We start from the raw sequence: 15,128 nt of genomic DNA on the forward strand, positions 1-15,128 counted from the left end.
ACTCCCTTAGCCTTTCCCCTGAAGAGGTATGCCGCAAGGCAGCGGAGGTTTTTTGGAGTCAGAGTTTTCCTTCTCTGATGTACCCTGACTGGAAGATCGAACCAGCGACACTTAGCTCGCAGGCCGACGCTCAATCCACTGAGCTAAACCAGCCAGGGCCATGTAAGAAATAGATGTATTCTAATCCTTCTGCTCTTTCTGTTTTCCATGGCATTTTTTAAGTAACAAGGGACCTGGAATCTGCTCTGTGGGTTTCAAAACCTATTCCAGGAAGCCCTGACGTTCTTACAAAGAAGGCCCAGCAGAGATGAGGGGAGGGGCTTCGAGGCCTGGACACTATACCAGTTCTGGCTGCCCTCTGTCCCAGAAGCACATAAGAAGAGCTCCACTTTTACCTGCCTTGCACATTGGGGTTCAGGGTAGAATTTTGTTCAAGGAGAAAACAAGCAAACACTTCTAAAAGAATTTAGAAAATTACACACTTACTTCATTCACTCATTGAATTTCATCTCTCTTCTTGCTAATATCAGCACCCACCCCTTCCTAGTAACCTGGTTCCATTAACCCAGACCCACTTGTAACAACATCCTGACTCTCCACGCTCATATCCAGCCAGTCCTAAAGTCCCCTGTTTTTGCCAAGGACTTTTTCCTTCAGCTCAGCTAAACCAGGTGATCTGATTGTTCTTTTGCTGTGGGAATGCCAGCAGGTCGTTACCTGGTGTCAACTGGTGTCTCTGGCTGTCGTGATTCTGATCATTTAAAAGTCCCCACTGTAGTCAGGCTTCAGTTTTTAACAACTATTTTTGTCAAGTTGTGGCCATACAGTGTTCCTATAAGACAACTCCAGATGACTTTCCTCAAAAGACAGACCAGATTTTTAAAAAGATTTTCCCCTCAATACTTTCTAAAAATCAGATAGTACTAGGAACCAGTGGGTTGTCCCTCGGATTCTGTAGGAGGGTCACAGGGCCTGGTTACCCCAAGGCAGTATCAGATGGCCCTCAGGCCACCAGCAAAGCAGGGCACCTTGGGGAGGGAGGAAGGGAGGAAAAGGGGGAGGGAGAGCAGGGAGGAGGGAAATGTCAGAAATAATCTGACATTTTGCTCTGACCGGTGTGGCTCAGTGGGTTGGGCTATATCCAGGAAAGCAAAAGGTTGCCAGTTTGAGTCCCAGTCAGGGCACATACCTACGTTGCAGGTTTAGGTGGGGGTTCGGGCAGCATATAATAGGCAACCAATCGATGTCTCTCTCCTTCTCTTTCTCCCTCCCTCTTTCTCTAAACAATAAATAAATAAATAATCTAACATTTTATATACCAAATAAAAACACCTAAGTAGTCATTATGGGGGCAGGGGATCAGACCTTTGTGACTTTAGAGCATAATATTCCCTTTATTTCAATTACTTCTTGAAATTAAATTAATTAGGGTAACATTGGTTAAAAAATGTAAGTTTCAGGTGTACAGTTTTGTAATACATCATTTTTATATTTCGTTATGTGTTCACCTCCCAAAGTCTAGTCTCCTTCTGTCACCATGTACTTGAGCCCCTGTACCCTCTTCCCCTCTGGTAACCACTGTACTGTTGTCTAGAGATGCCGTTTCAATCCTTTCGTCCTCGGGCCTCTGAGGTCTTTATCCTGACCTGGCCCATCTCAGAAGTAGGAAGAAACTTCTCTGGACAGTGCAGGTCTGAGTTTGCCTGCTTCTCTTTGGGAAATGAATTTGCCCCAGGTGAAAGGTATTCACAAAATCATTAGAGAAAGAAGTCCCTTGTCAACTCACCAAACAGGCTCAGTAGCTCAAACTTCAACCTGGTCAGCCTCCCTTCTGTACATGCATATTGGCCTCAAGGCTTTTGCCCTTGAGTTCAACCTTCTTCTGGGTGGGCTGGACTTATGGAGAGAGAGGGAGAGAGAGCGTTGATATTGTTCCTTTTGGAACACAGTGAAGGCCTCCAAAGGACTGGGTGGTGTAGCTACTCAGAAGAAAACCCAGGTCATTTCTCTCAGGGGCATAATCACATTTTAGGAGTGGAGGGTCCTCCAAACCTGGAAATCATCGATTATCAAAAGAAGGCATAGAAGGATTGTGTGTTTTCGTTACAATTTTTACTGATATATTTCACGAATTTTATTTTCTCCAAGAAACACAGAGATGGAAATTCTAGTGTTTATCTTGGTGGATCTGTGTCTTGTGCAAACGATGTGTGATATTTTATGAGAGAGTGTGAAAGTGTGTATGGGACTAAAGTGTTAATTTCTAATATGTATGTGTACCCTATGTGTGTGGTATCTGTGTGTGTTTCTGAGTGTAACTATAAATGTTTGGATATTGGAAAGGTAACACAAGCAAAACAGATCTTTTCTTGAGTTCTCAACTATTTTATGAGTGCCTTGATTCTTCTTCACATAAAGAAAGGGCAGAGAAAAAGAAATGGGTTACTTGCTCCTTTTGGTTTAAGTGAACTAAGTCTTTACCAGCAGAAAAGGCAGACAGTCAGCTATGAGACATATAGAGCTGGAATTTTTTCTTCAGTGGGGAAGTGATGACTCCTGGTGTGGATCAGAAATGAAACCTTCCTAGGAGGAAGTTTCCTGCCTTTCCTGCTGATCATGTGTGCCTGCTCCAATTACTGAAAACTTAAACTTGACGCGGCAGGGGAACTGAGGGAGTGAAGTTCTTCTTTCTGTAGAAAAGTTCAGTAGAAAATTTCCTCTCCTGCTGGCTTGGTAAGACAGCTGGTGATCTAAGTCCCCACACGTCTGCCTTCTCCAAGGGCCACTCTTGGTCCTCATTGACATGCCCGAGCCAGGAGCAAAGGGCCACAATTTGACTTGCTAAAGGATGTTAGGTGCCCAGCGCGGGTGAGTGGAGTGAGCACTCGGAAAGCTTGCAGGGATTGGCTGCAGGGGAGGCTGGGGCACTAGGCCTCACTGCTGGCCTCCTCTTCATCTGGGCAGGAGGCCTGGGCTTATTGTCCTTCTGGGCTGGGGCGAGCTCAGGGCCATTAGAAGATGATGTGTCTGCTAGCCAGAGGAAATGGCGTGCTTTTGTTTTCCACCCAGTAGGAAATGGAACCTGAATCCATTCGATCTGGGCAGTTCAACAGGGCACAGTTTGAGTTCTTGGAGGCGCAATGCCTAAAAGGCTACGTGTGTGGATTTGTGTGTCCCAACCACCACTGTGCAGCGTGCCCATCTTTTATGCATTTAAAGCCTGTCAGCCTAGTAATGGAAAGCAGAGTTCTGGAAGACAGTAATGCCAACAGGCAGGGGGAATAGTAAAGTGCACCTGTAGAGTTAAAAAATGCATGACCCTTTCCCTCAAAGAGTGAGCACAGGAGAGAGACCCATCCTGGAAGGTGGCTGCTGAGCCCTAATACATAATTCACAGGCCCATGCTGCTCATGCAGATGGCGATATTAAATCGTGGTTGATGGTAAGAGGGTTGCAACTCTCAGGAAGGTCTCCAAGAGGCTTCTGAATATTTCCAGGTCTCTTGTGTCTTCTTGTCCTCTGATCTCCTGTGGTATTAAGCAAACCCCCCAGTTTCCCAGGAACCCCTCCTGGGGATTGAAGAACTGCACTCCCAAATATATGAGATTCTTCAAATGTCATCACCCACCTTTTCTGCCTTTGAAGATTGCCCCTTCCCTTCCTGGCACACGTGAAGCTGTTTATCCAGCCAGGCACTCAGGCACTATTGGGAAGAGGGGGGGTGGGGTGGGGGCTGCACCCCTGCAGCCAGCTGCCTTTCCAAGCGCTGGTTCCCGCTGGACAAAGCAGCAGCACACTCTGGTGGTGGTGACCAGGCAGGAGGGACAATGGGCAGAAAGCTCGGAAAAAACAGAGCCATCCACTCAGCACAAAGCACTCTTTGTCGAAACTCTGAGGTCAGAGTCGATGGATTCTCCAATGCTGATTTTCCACTCTGTGTATAATGAAATAATAAATCAAATTTGTGGTGTATGTGGAATTAAGTGTTTGGGGGTTTTGCTTTTTCTTTCTTTCTCTCTTTTTTTTTTTAAAAAAAGGGCTGAAATCACCCTCCAGGGCCTGTTCTGGCCCAAAGCTGAAAATGCTTCCTCTGCATCACATGTAATTGTTACCAGGCTTGCCTGTGGGTCGGCACCACAAAACCGCCCTTGTCAGTTCCCGGAGCCGTTACTTCTGGCTGCTTGGGCTGGGCCGGGCTGGGCTGGGACACACCGGAGACCATGAAGGATTTATGAGGTAAAGATAGAGATGAGAGGCTTGAACAAGCGCAGAAGATGGGCCAAGGTGGGTGGAGAGATGGGAAAAGCAGGGAGGCATGCTAAGTTTGCAGCTTTCTTATATTTTTTTAACCCCAGAGCATATGATTGGGAATATTTATGACCATTTGCTGGAATCTTTTCATTTGGGGAGTGTGTGCACGTGTGTGTGTGTGTGTGTGTGCACGTGTGCTCAGTCATGGAGTAGGGAGCACAAGGAGCTGATAATCTCTCCCACTGAATGAGGAAGTAGGTTAATGTTCTGGACGGCCAGTGGTGTGGAGAAGAGAAAACGGGGAGAGGGGGTAAAAGTGCTGGAATCCATTTGAAATTCTTTGGGTTGTTTGCCTTCTCTTTCAGACCCACCCTGTGGAGGACGTTTGAATTCCAAAGATGCCGGTTACATCACTTCCCCTGGTTACCCCCAGGACTACCCGTCCCACCAGAACTGCGAGTGGATTGTTTATGCCCCTGAACCCAACCAGAAGATTGTCCTCAACTTCAACCCTCACTTTGAAATCGAGAAGCATGATTGCAAGTAAGCACCATCCTGCTCAATGCACATCCATGAGACACACTCTCCACCTCACCCCCGCCCCCAGGGTACACCCCCCCCCCCCCCCCCCCGCTGCCACCTAACAGCCACACCCCTAACACTGGGTCCTGCTAAACAGTGCTGGATCTCACCCAAGATGGCATTCTCCTTCAGGGGGAAGTAAAGGCCCAGTTGGTCCCCTGGTACGGAGGAAAGAGTCTTCTTGAGTGAATTATGTCAAGAATAGCATGATATCTTCACGAGCTGGCAGTGAGGGAAATCCCTGTGGGGGCGGAGTGGGCAGTGGACTACAAAAACACCAGCTCTTGACGGTGGGATTTGCCTCCCCTTTAGAGAGCTCCCCATTTCCACTGCTGCTACCACATGTAGGAACCCCACCAGCTTCCTTAATAAAATAATAGCCAAGTCCCCAAGTGAAGACTTCCTCTGCAACCAGCCGTGGAGGATCAGGCTGTTACCTTATGAAGCGGCATCTGCTTTCCTGACAGTTAAAAATCGGAGTCTCCACTGGTAGATCTAAGATTTTCATTGATTCTTGGTATCTGGGCTGCACAGGTTAGTGTCTCAAAGCTGGATTTATTTAAGAAACACTCTTCTAATTGCTTTATAAGTATCAATCCATTCAATTCTCACAGTGGCCCTGGGAAATTGGGGTCGCGACGACCTCCATTTTGCCAATAAGAAAAACCAAAGCCCAGAGAACTTAAGTTAGTCACCAAGATGACTCGGCTGGTCTCACAGCATCAGTTCTGTCACTGGAAATGTGTGACTTAGGAGACACCACATGGACATTTAGACATCTGTGAGTGCTTCAGGAATGCCATGTTAACACTTAGGGCCCTCTAAGTTACGGTGAGGGAGCAGGCAGCATTGTCCTGTCAAGAATGTGAAGGTGCTTTGTACCATCTCGTGGGCTCCGTCTTACAGTGTTTTCTTCTTGAAACAAAAGGGAAAGTTCTCTGTGCAGGAAATAATGTGCAGATGATCATGTCCTGCTCCAGATGAGCTCCTATAACGGCCATAGCTCTGATGGGCGCCCAGTGCCCCCTTATGATTATAAATAGTCTGCGCCTCTCTTGTGGCCAAGGCATTGGGATACTGAAAATGAATAAAGGGGCCAGCTGGTGAGGGGCCAGGTAGAGGACACAGGCCTAGGTCTAGCCAGCGCTTCCTCGTAGAGAGACAGGACCCTCTGTAACCAGTGCTGGACTGTGAAGCTGTGAATCAATGTCATTGCTCTCCTCTCTTTTCACCTACAATACATAATGATTTTCCCCCAACAAGATGCAGTCTTTGTTGAAAACCCAAGGGTTTCCTGGATACATGCCTCATGTGACAAGGGGTCATAAGACAAGACTTTGTAATTGCAGATCATCTCTTGACATAGGGTAACTCCTCAGTTCCTCTTGTCTAAGTTAAGTGCACTCCCTTGGATGCATTTGCACAGAATCTCAGGGCTGCCTATTCCCTGCCAGTGAACTTTACCAAGAATATCTATTAGAAGGGCTTCTTTATAAGGTGTTTTAGCTCTTGGTGCCTCTGGCATGGCTGCAGAAGGTTGGCACAGACTGAAACGTAATGCACAGAGAGCTTGGGTCTGAGCTCAGAGAAATTTGACTAAGCACCTCTCTCGACTGAGGGCCAAATTCTGCTCTGCTTATGCCAGCAAATCTCCCAGGGAAATTGCTAAGAGGTCATCTTATGTATATTCATAGCGGCAGAGGGAGAAGGCATGGCTTTGGAAAGAAAAACTCAGGAGCTAGTGAGCGTGTTTTTACACATGTTTTGAAGTGTGAAAAGGCCAGGAAAACATGTTCCTGTCCTGTTTGGGGCTGCAGGGTTCCCCTTCCCCTTACAGGACTCAGTTCCAGGGACAGGGAGAAGTCAGGTTGCTGAAGGCTCTTGTAGAGGAGGGACAAAGTAGTTTCTTGCCTGGGTTAGAGTAGGGGAAGCAGGCCAGTGACAGGTTATCTTCTGGCTTATCATCTTCACTAAGTAGCTTCCTGTTTTTCTTCGCACTCCCCTATGCTATGCTTCTGGCTTGAACCAGAAAGGTCAGGAAGGTCAGAAAAAAAATCTTTCTGGGGTCTCTCTCTTCTAGTGCCAAATTGTCAGAAAGGGTCTGTTGGGGTCAAGCCTCTGCTACTTAACCTCGTCCTTCTTTCTGTCTCCCTCCCTCATTTCCCCTCCACTCCCCATTTCTCTCTCATCCTGATTAATTTTTGTATTTAAAACGACACATCCGGTTCTCTCAACCTCTCACTCTACAAGGTATTTTTAACATTCTTCCCTGGCCATTTGCATTCAGAATAAATAGGCTTCTCCCTACCATTGCCTTGTTTCACTTCCTTGTGAAAGGAACAATTAATCTAATTGAAGTCCTGGAAGGTCTGTCTTGTTCCTCCTCTCTTTCCCTCTCTCATTTCTGTTCCAAGGGAGCTCCTGGGTTTGGAAAGCACTTACTATCAAATGAAATTAGCCTCCTTTCTCCTTTCATGCCGGGTGCATGTTTCGAATTGGATTTGGCTCTCGAAGCCCATCGAGTGGATGCTTACCAAGAGAAAACTGTCCTTCTGATGAGAAAATACAGCAGTAACACCTCTGCAAAAAGGGAAATGAGTGAGAAACTCAGACAATCAGCCAGCAAACACCCCCCCCCCCCCCCCACCATGTTTTTCCCTCTTCTTGCTCTGTGCAGGATTAACGGCAGAGATTTGCCCCAGGACCTGGGAATGTTCCCCGGTCAGAGATGATTGTCCCAGCCGGTGCAGTTGGCACTCTGTGCCTTGAAATCAGCCACTGAAGGTCTAAGACAGCAATTTTCAACCTTTTTCATCTCACAGCACAAATAAACTATCAAAATTCTGTGACACACCAAAAAAATATATATTTTGCCTATCTGACCAAAAAAACCCAAAAAAACAACAACAACAAAAAAAACAGGCATCATTTTGATTTCTTCACACCAGACAGCTATTGAGGTGTTGGCTGTTGTCATTTTTTTGTTTGACAGTCTAAGGGAAAAGAGGTCAGTGTCCCTGACTAAGTAGTCAGGTATTACATGTTTTAAAAATTCTTGTGGCACACCAGTTGAAAATTGCTGGTCTAGGCCATTACTGAATAAACCCCAGAGACCTTTTCCCCTAATCTTCTTGTGAATTTTGTTCCTTTTAATTGTTCTGTCTGCTTGGGAACTTTCCCTCACAAGCCTCAGCTTGCCTGAATCATGCCCTCTGGCCATACTCAGGAATCGAAATCCCCAGCACCCTCAGGCTGCTCTGGAGCCTCCTGGCCTGCTGTGGTCAGAAACCCGATGGCCCTGTGGCCCTGCCAGGTCACTGTGGCCCAGGGACAAAAGGGCAGGACTCGGGCCATCTGAACAAACAGGGAGAAGCCACTTTATTTCATGTGGTGAGAAGAAGCTACTGCTCGTTGCCTTTGAATTGAGTCATCAGCCAACAGGCTGAACGCAAGGTTTTAGAAGCATATGCACACAAACTTAGTATTTTTCCCTTTCTGAAATCTAAAATGTATGCATTTTGAAAAACACCCACCTCAAATGATACACAGCTTATTCATGAGTCCACACAGGCCTGGCATCCAAGCCCATCCCAGAGGCTCCACCAATAAAACCAAAATTGAGAGAGCCTGGGTCCTTTGAAGAATTGGTCATTTTCTTGCGGGGAGTGGAGGGGACATAAGGGGGATAAATGGTAATGGAAAACAAATACAAATTTTAAAAATACCAAAAAAAAAAAAAAAAAAGGAACTGGTCATTTCCAGATGAGTATCTTGGAAAACATGTTTTACAAAGTGCAAAAACCACTAAGAAGACTTGAAAGAATGTTTCTTAGGCTAAAAACCCACACAGAAGTCTACACTAATGACTTCATGTGTGTGTTCAGCTCAACAATATATGATTTACCGTGGGTCATTGCAGAATAACATTCCATCCAAGTGAAATTCCCGGGTACTGAAACATACCCCTTTAAAGTTCCAAAAATTTTTTCTAAAAAGTTTAGCTGATAAAGGGCCTTCTGAAGCATGTGCCACACTTCCCTGTCATCTGAAACAAAGGAGAGTCAACTTATTTTTTTTTTTTTTTTTTATGATGATGATTCAGGCTTTGAATTGTAAACTTCACCTTTTGTGACAGGCTAGTTGGGTTCCGTCATATGTGGATCAGATAGATTTAGAGTTGAGGTTTGTTTTTTGTTTTGTTTTGTTTTGACCTTTTAAACTTCCCAGCCCTTAGTTTCTCTATTTGCAAAACTGTGATGATGATGATTACAGTACTATTTGTTAATGTAGATGCACAATAAATTAGCAACCGTGTTAGCATCTTTATGTTTTGTCATGGGGAAGTTGGGGACTTCTTTCTGTCAATGCTCTTGCTGTTACTTCCTGTTAAGAGTAGCCTATCTCCTGGAGCCTTCTTCTTCTGACCAGTTTTTACTCTTTTATAATGGGTCTGGATTTTGCTTCAGGAGGTCTTGCTGTCTATTGCAGCAATTTTCAACTTGTGTGTTGCAAGAGGCACACTGGTGTGTCAGGGGAATTTTTTAAACATGCAATACCTGACTATTTAGTCAGGTGTACTGATCTCTTTTCCTTTAGATTGTCAAGTAAAAAAAATAAAATAAAAGGATAACAGCCAACACAACAATTAGCCATCTGGTGTGAATGAATCAAAATTATCCTTTTTTTGGTCAGACTTTTTGTGTGCCATTCGGTGAAAAGGGTTGAAAATCACTGGTCTGTTGGGAAGTTTTGGTCCTGAGGTCTACACATTGCCCCGGGCAGTGCACCCCCAGGGCCAGCATTCCTGCTTCACTCTAGCCAGCCAAGCTTACCATAGAACGAGGAAGGGAATAGTTCTAAGAGCATCCGTGCATGGAGACCTTGCATTCATTGAGCTGCTCATGATCTTTCCTCCTGAAACCATCCTCCCCCCATCCCCATGTTCTGGATATTTGAGGTGTGGGCTGTTTGGCCTCTAGCTAAGTGTCCTGGGTAAACAAGGTGCTCCTTTCTATTTACAGCCAGAGGAGCCCTAGAAATCCTAGATTGCATCTGTTTTTCCCAAAGGAGGGGATGCTATCTTGGAAAGGTAGCAGTTGATAAATTGACTACAGTAAACAGAGGAAACAGATCAGACTTCAGTAAGCAGGTCCCTCCCCACCTGGCCAACATTGATTTCCTGTGCTCGATACACACTCTTGATTTGAGTCAAACAACCAAATCTGCAGGAGACCCTGTGAGTGCCCAGTGACCGGGCTCTCCTTACCCACCCCTCCACGGTATTCAGCTGCATGCCCCCTTCTTCTGGCCCTCAGTGTCCTGGGTCCCTCCAGGTCTCTCTTATGGACCCCCAGCTCTGAACTCAGAGCATTGCAGAGCACCTTGATTTGCTTGCTTGCCTTTAGTTCATGTGTGGTCACCTTGTGTTCTGAGCATGTAAATTCTCTAAGGGCATGGACCCCAGATTTCGTGTCTTTGCCCCTAAAGCAGGTGCGTGCCGGTGATTGTTTTAGTGCTGTTTTACATTTGAGATGCCAGCACATAGGTCGGCATGACATGAACCTGCCTTGGAAGGCTGACAGCGCTGTCTTCTGTGTTGTCCATCTTGTAATGTGACATAATGACAGCATGAGGATCAGACACAGGCTATGGATGTCTCCAAGCTCTCTGTGACTTGGTCTCTCACCCACAAAGTGTCAATAGACTATTCATTCACTCATCCAAAAATAGTTTTTAAGAACCTGCTCTGTGCCAAGCATGATAATAGCATTGGGAACCCAGTGATGAGTAAATCATGCTCTTTGCCCTCATGGAACTTAGAGTTTTAAAGGAGGAGGTAAGTAAAAACATATGGTAACTGATGTTAAAGCTGCCACATGTGGAGTATCACCTAAGCACTCTACATCATTTCATTTGATTCTTGCAAAAACAAAAAACAAAAACCTGTGAAGTCATTGTTACTCTTTCCATTGTATAGCTGGAGAAACTTGGACTCAAAGAAGTTAAGCAACTGACCCAGGTGGCAGAGAAGGGTTTGAATGCTGGAATACTCTACTGTGCAACCTGTGCTCTTTACTCTTATGCTCTGCTGCCTCCCCCTACACCCTGCTTCTAACTGGGAACAGATATGAACATGTTATGTGAGCACAAAGCATGAAGATCCAGCTTAGGCTGGGTAGACCAGGGAGGGCTCCCTGGAGGAGGTGATGATGCCTGTGCTGATCCTGAGAACTAGCCAGGTAGAGGAGTATGTATCGCTGGTGGTCCAGGCAGAGAGCAGCATGTCAAAGACAAGAAGGGGAGAGAATTTAATGACTTTAGGAACCACAGTAATTTGAAGGACTGTTCTTGTGACTTGCTGATACAAACCCTCTTCTTGGCAAAGAGGGGCCTGAGCATTGCTGTTTAATTTCATTTTCTGGCCAGGCAACTTCCACCATCTCAAAGAAGGAGTGTGCTCAGGAAGCAGGAAAGACTGAGGTTATGGGGATTCTCTGCTGCCCCCACCCTCACTGGCCAGTGTCTCTGGGTCTCATACTCTATGTCCAGGAACCTCAGTTTAATGTCTGAAAGTGGGTTGCCTGGGAAAGTCCTGGTAACACTTTGGATTAGGCTCTGCTCATTTGTTTACTCCTACACAGGGCTGCCTCTGAACACACATCTCTTTCCTATGAATAGATAGCGGGAGGCCACATCGTCCAATTGGAGGTATCTGCCTGAGTCTCTAGAAATTGAAGCAGAGTGAGAGTTCTCTGTGGTTCAAGAGGGTGTCTTGCACTCAGGAGAGACCCTCAGGTGATTACTAACAACATTATTCCAGTAGTACTGCCTGCCCAACCACAGAAATATTCTGATTCCCCCAGGGAACCAAGGAGCAGCAATACTTTGTGTATGGCAACAACCCTGCTAATAACAGAAACAGATCCCCCTCCAGGTATGTGGTGCAATAAAGGGGAACAGGCCTGGCTGACTCAAGCTCAGCTGGCAGCTGACCCCACGCTCACCAGCCTTGACGAAGGAAGGACTCCACCCAGCAGCTGAGCTCACTGAAGAAGTGAGAAAAAACACCACAAAATTCTTCTTCTCCTCCTACCAAGGTTAAAGAGCAGTTGGGACAATGGTTATTTTTGGCCATTTGTTTTCAAACAGGCGATGTTGCAATCGCAACTCTCCAAATGCAAGCCTCAGTGTGGACGTCCTTCTTAACAATGCACTTTATCTTCTGATTGAGAAAAACCACTTGAGATTTCCTAATACACAATCCCACTTGTCCTGCCTCGCAGCCTGAGCACCTTCTCTGAACCCAGAGGTCCCAGAAGGCTTGCATCTCACCCCATGTAACTCCGTGTAATTCTCCCATCTAATTACACGGGGTGAGAGTGTCTTCAGAAATTCAGTGGGAGCTCTGGGTGGGGAGGGGATAAAGAGGAAAAGGAAATGGACCAAGTAAAGAAATTAGATTTTTCTAAAAAGGGATTTGTGTGTTTTCCTGTAGTCATGAGTCCTGGGGCGCAGGGTTTGCTGGGGGGCGGGGGTGGATATAGATATATTTTGTTTTGTCCTTTTAGTGGCAAGGGGGCTTGAAACCTTTGAATTAAGAGAAACTCAACAGATAATTTAATTCCATCCTTCTGCTTCTGCCTGGATAAATCATCTCGGGGAGAAAAAAAAATACATCATCTGCCCTTGTCTTTCCTTCTAGAAAAGAGCTTTCATACTTGTCCTTCATTAGGGGACACAGGGCCTCAAAACTCATCTGTGCTGATTGCTGAATAGGCAGAGAAAAACCCCTGAAAGATGTTAGCTGGGTCAAAATAAAATTTGAAAGAAATGTGAATTAGGCTTAGGTTTGGGAGGGCGGCAAAGCGTGATAAAGGAAAATCCACAGGATTTTTTATGCTTTGTTTTCTAGCTTTGTAGCCAGGCACCCTGGCCGTCGGTGTGTACTTTTCTGCCCTGCCTCACTGCGTGTGTGTGGGTGCTGTTCAGGGACTGGCAGTTAGACAATAACGGCCAACATTTATTACACTCTCAACAGGTGTCCGACGCTACTACACCGAGAACATTCCATGTTTTACTTCAGCAGCAAACCTATGGGTCTGATACTACCGTTATTCCCATTTAACAGATGGGACTACTGAGGCCCTGAGAAATAACACAGTCATGGAAGGGCTGGAATTTGAAGCCCACCACCCAAAGCTGCCCTCACACACCTGTGCTCGCGTACCTAGAGCTGTCATCTGCTGCCCCAGTGCTTAGGGATTTGGGGACTCTCTGGTTTCCTTAGCTAATCCTGACAAGTCTTTTCCTGTTCTCTTCTCTTCTTCCTTTCCCTTGCCCCTTCCTGCCATGTGGTCACCTCCGGATGCCAGCAGGGCGGTCAAGGAGAGAGAGCGCTTTCTGTCTTTATTATACAAGCTGGAGGCCTGACTCTGTCAATAGTCTGTGTCTGCCTCCCTGTCATCCACCTCCTGCTCCCCTGGTCTCCTCCACCCTCCCCCCCCCCACCATCCTCTTCAAGTTCCCTGCTATCACCTCACATCCCCCCCCACCTCACTCTCCATCTGGACTCCAAAGATGTGAGGGCTAGTAATAGAGTGTCAGCGGAAGTAATTGATTCCTCACAGAGAGAGAATTCTCCTGCCTTTAGTGTCAGTGGAGCTGAACCAGAGTCTTGGAGGGTGAGCGAGACATGTAAACAGTCCATGGCTGAGCTGTCAGGGCGAAGCCAGACACACCAGAGAGTGAGCGAGAGGGAAAACGGTGGAACAAATCATTGTTTTATTGGGGGTGGGAGAATAAATAATATTTCAGCCCAGGAATCGACAGTTTGAAAGACCTGGTTGAGTGCTGGGAGTAGAAGGAATCCTGATGCAGGTTTTAATGGAAGAGATTTTCTTTGTCTCAAGGCAGGAGGTTCATCCCCGCCCGCCCACCCACCCCCGTCTCCCATTATCATCATTATTATCATTAAAATAATTACTGTAACAATTACAGTTGATGAGACCTCAGGTTTAGAGAGCACCTTTCATCTAAAAGTTCAAAGTGATTTGTCTATGTGGCATCCCTTTGAGAGTGGTAGGAGGGTAAGAAAGTATTTTTTGGTTTTTTTGGGTTTTTTTTTTTTGGTTTTTTTTTTTTTTGGTCTTATCTACTGGGAAACTGAGGTCCAAGAAGATACAGGATTAGGGCCAAGCTTCACAGCAGGCTGCTGGGTTAAGTATTGGGGTACTGACTGCTCTTCTGGGGTTTCTGGGGGGCTCTCTACTGCCTACCAGGGCCCTTTTCCCCTGGTGGCCGGCCAGCCAGCAGTTCTGTGCAAAAAGGAAACACCACACGATGGCTGTGGGATAAATAAATGTCCCTCGAGGTCTGACGCACACTGTTCCCATCCTTCGAGGAGACTTCCTGCAATCTGGTTCCCTTTCTTGTAGAAGCTGGTGTCCTTTCTAGACATATTTCCTCAGGTCTTTTGGAGCCTCCGGCCAAGATCACCCAACATTCCAGAACATGTGCAGCTTCCAACCACAGTGAACGCCCACCAGTTCTTCCATGCGCAGGGGGAATGCTCTGCTTTAACATGGACAGGACTGCTTTTGCTCCAAGCTCAGGCACGGCGCCTGCAGAGCACGGCCATCGAAGAAGCCACACTTAGCAAGTTGCTGTTTGAAAGGCGGAAGAAGTTCCAGCTGACTGGCCACTGAGTGCTATATTCAGAATCTCCACCCTGGCGTGGCAGGAGCCCCTTCCTGCTCCGACGTTAGTGCAGGCGCGTTATTCCCACACCACAGTGCTTTCTGCACAGTAATGACAGCTTTGTCCCTGGAGCCAGGAGAAGCTCTGAGCTCTGTAACTTGAAGCTCTGAGTGAATGCAATACCAGGACAGGCCCAGCACACCTACCACCTACTCCTCAATTGTCCCGTTTAGATTTCCACATGCCATGTTTTTCAGACAAGTTTCATATTTTCCAAGTTTTGTTGTGGAGCCTGGATGCCAGCAATGGGGGGTAGAAAAATGATTGGGAGCTTAAATTCCTGGGAAGCCATGAAGGACTTTCCTGAGGCCACAGTGGGTTCCCTCGTGCCCAGCACACCTCGGTCCCAGCAGGCCCCCACTTTTTGGATAGATGGGGAGATTCTGATTCGCTCTCACAGTTAGACCCTCTGGGAGCCAGGGTTAGAGTATACCTGTCCTAGAGGGAACCCTTCACCCGGCCAAGTGCAGGGATGCTGTCAGCACCCCAGGTCCAGGGTCATGTTCTCTGATTTCCCTCAGTGATGACCAGCCACTTTC

At 46.6% G+C, this 15,128-nt stretch overlaps 1 protein-coding gene across 4 annotated transcripts in view; it reads left to right on the forward strand.

Moving 5' to 3' along the window:
• Positions 1-15,128, forward strand: part of NRP2 (neuropilin 2) — a 120,836-nt gene that overhangs the window by 11,846 nt on the left and 93,862 nt on the right. For all 4 annotated transcript variants that reach the window (XM_090282868.1, XM_090282871.1, XM_090282874.1 and 1 more), the window contains exon 2: positions 4,617-4,794. In XM_090282868.1, the coding sequence (XP_090138994.1) occupies positions 4,617-4,794 (178 nt within the window). The remainder of the gene's footprint in view (positions 1-4,616; positions 4,795-15,128) is intronic.

This window comes from Furipterus horrens, unplaced genomic scaffold (assembly GCF_987537825.1).
Source record: "Furipterus horrens unplaced genomic scaffold, mFurHor1.1.pri manual_scaffold_1, whole genome shotgun sequence".
Taxonomy (NCBI): Eukaryota; Metazoa; Chordata; class Mammalia; order Chiroptera; family Furipteridae; genus Furipterus; species Furipterus horrens.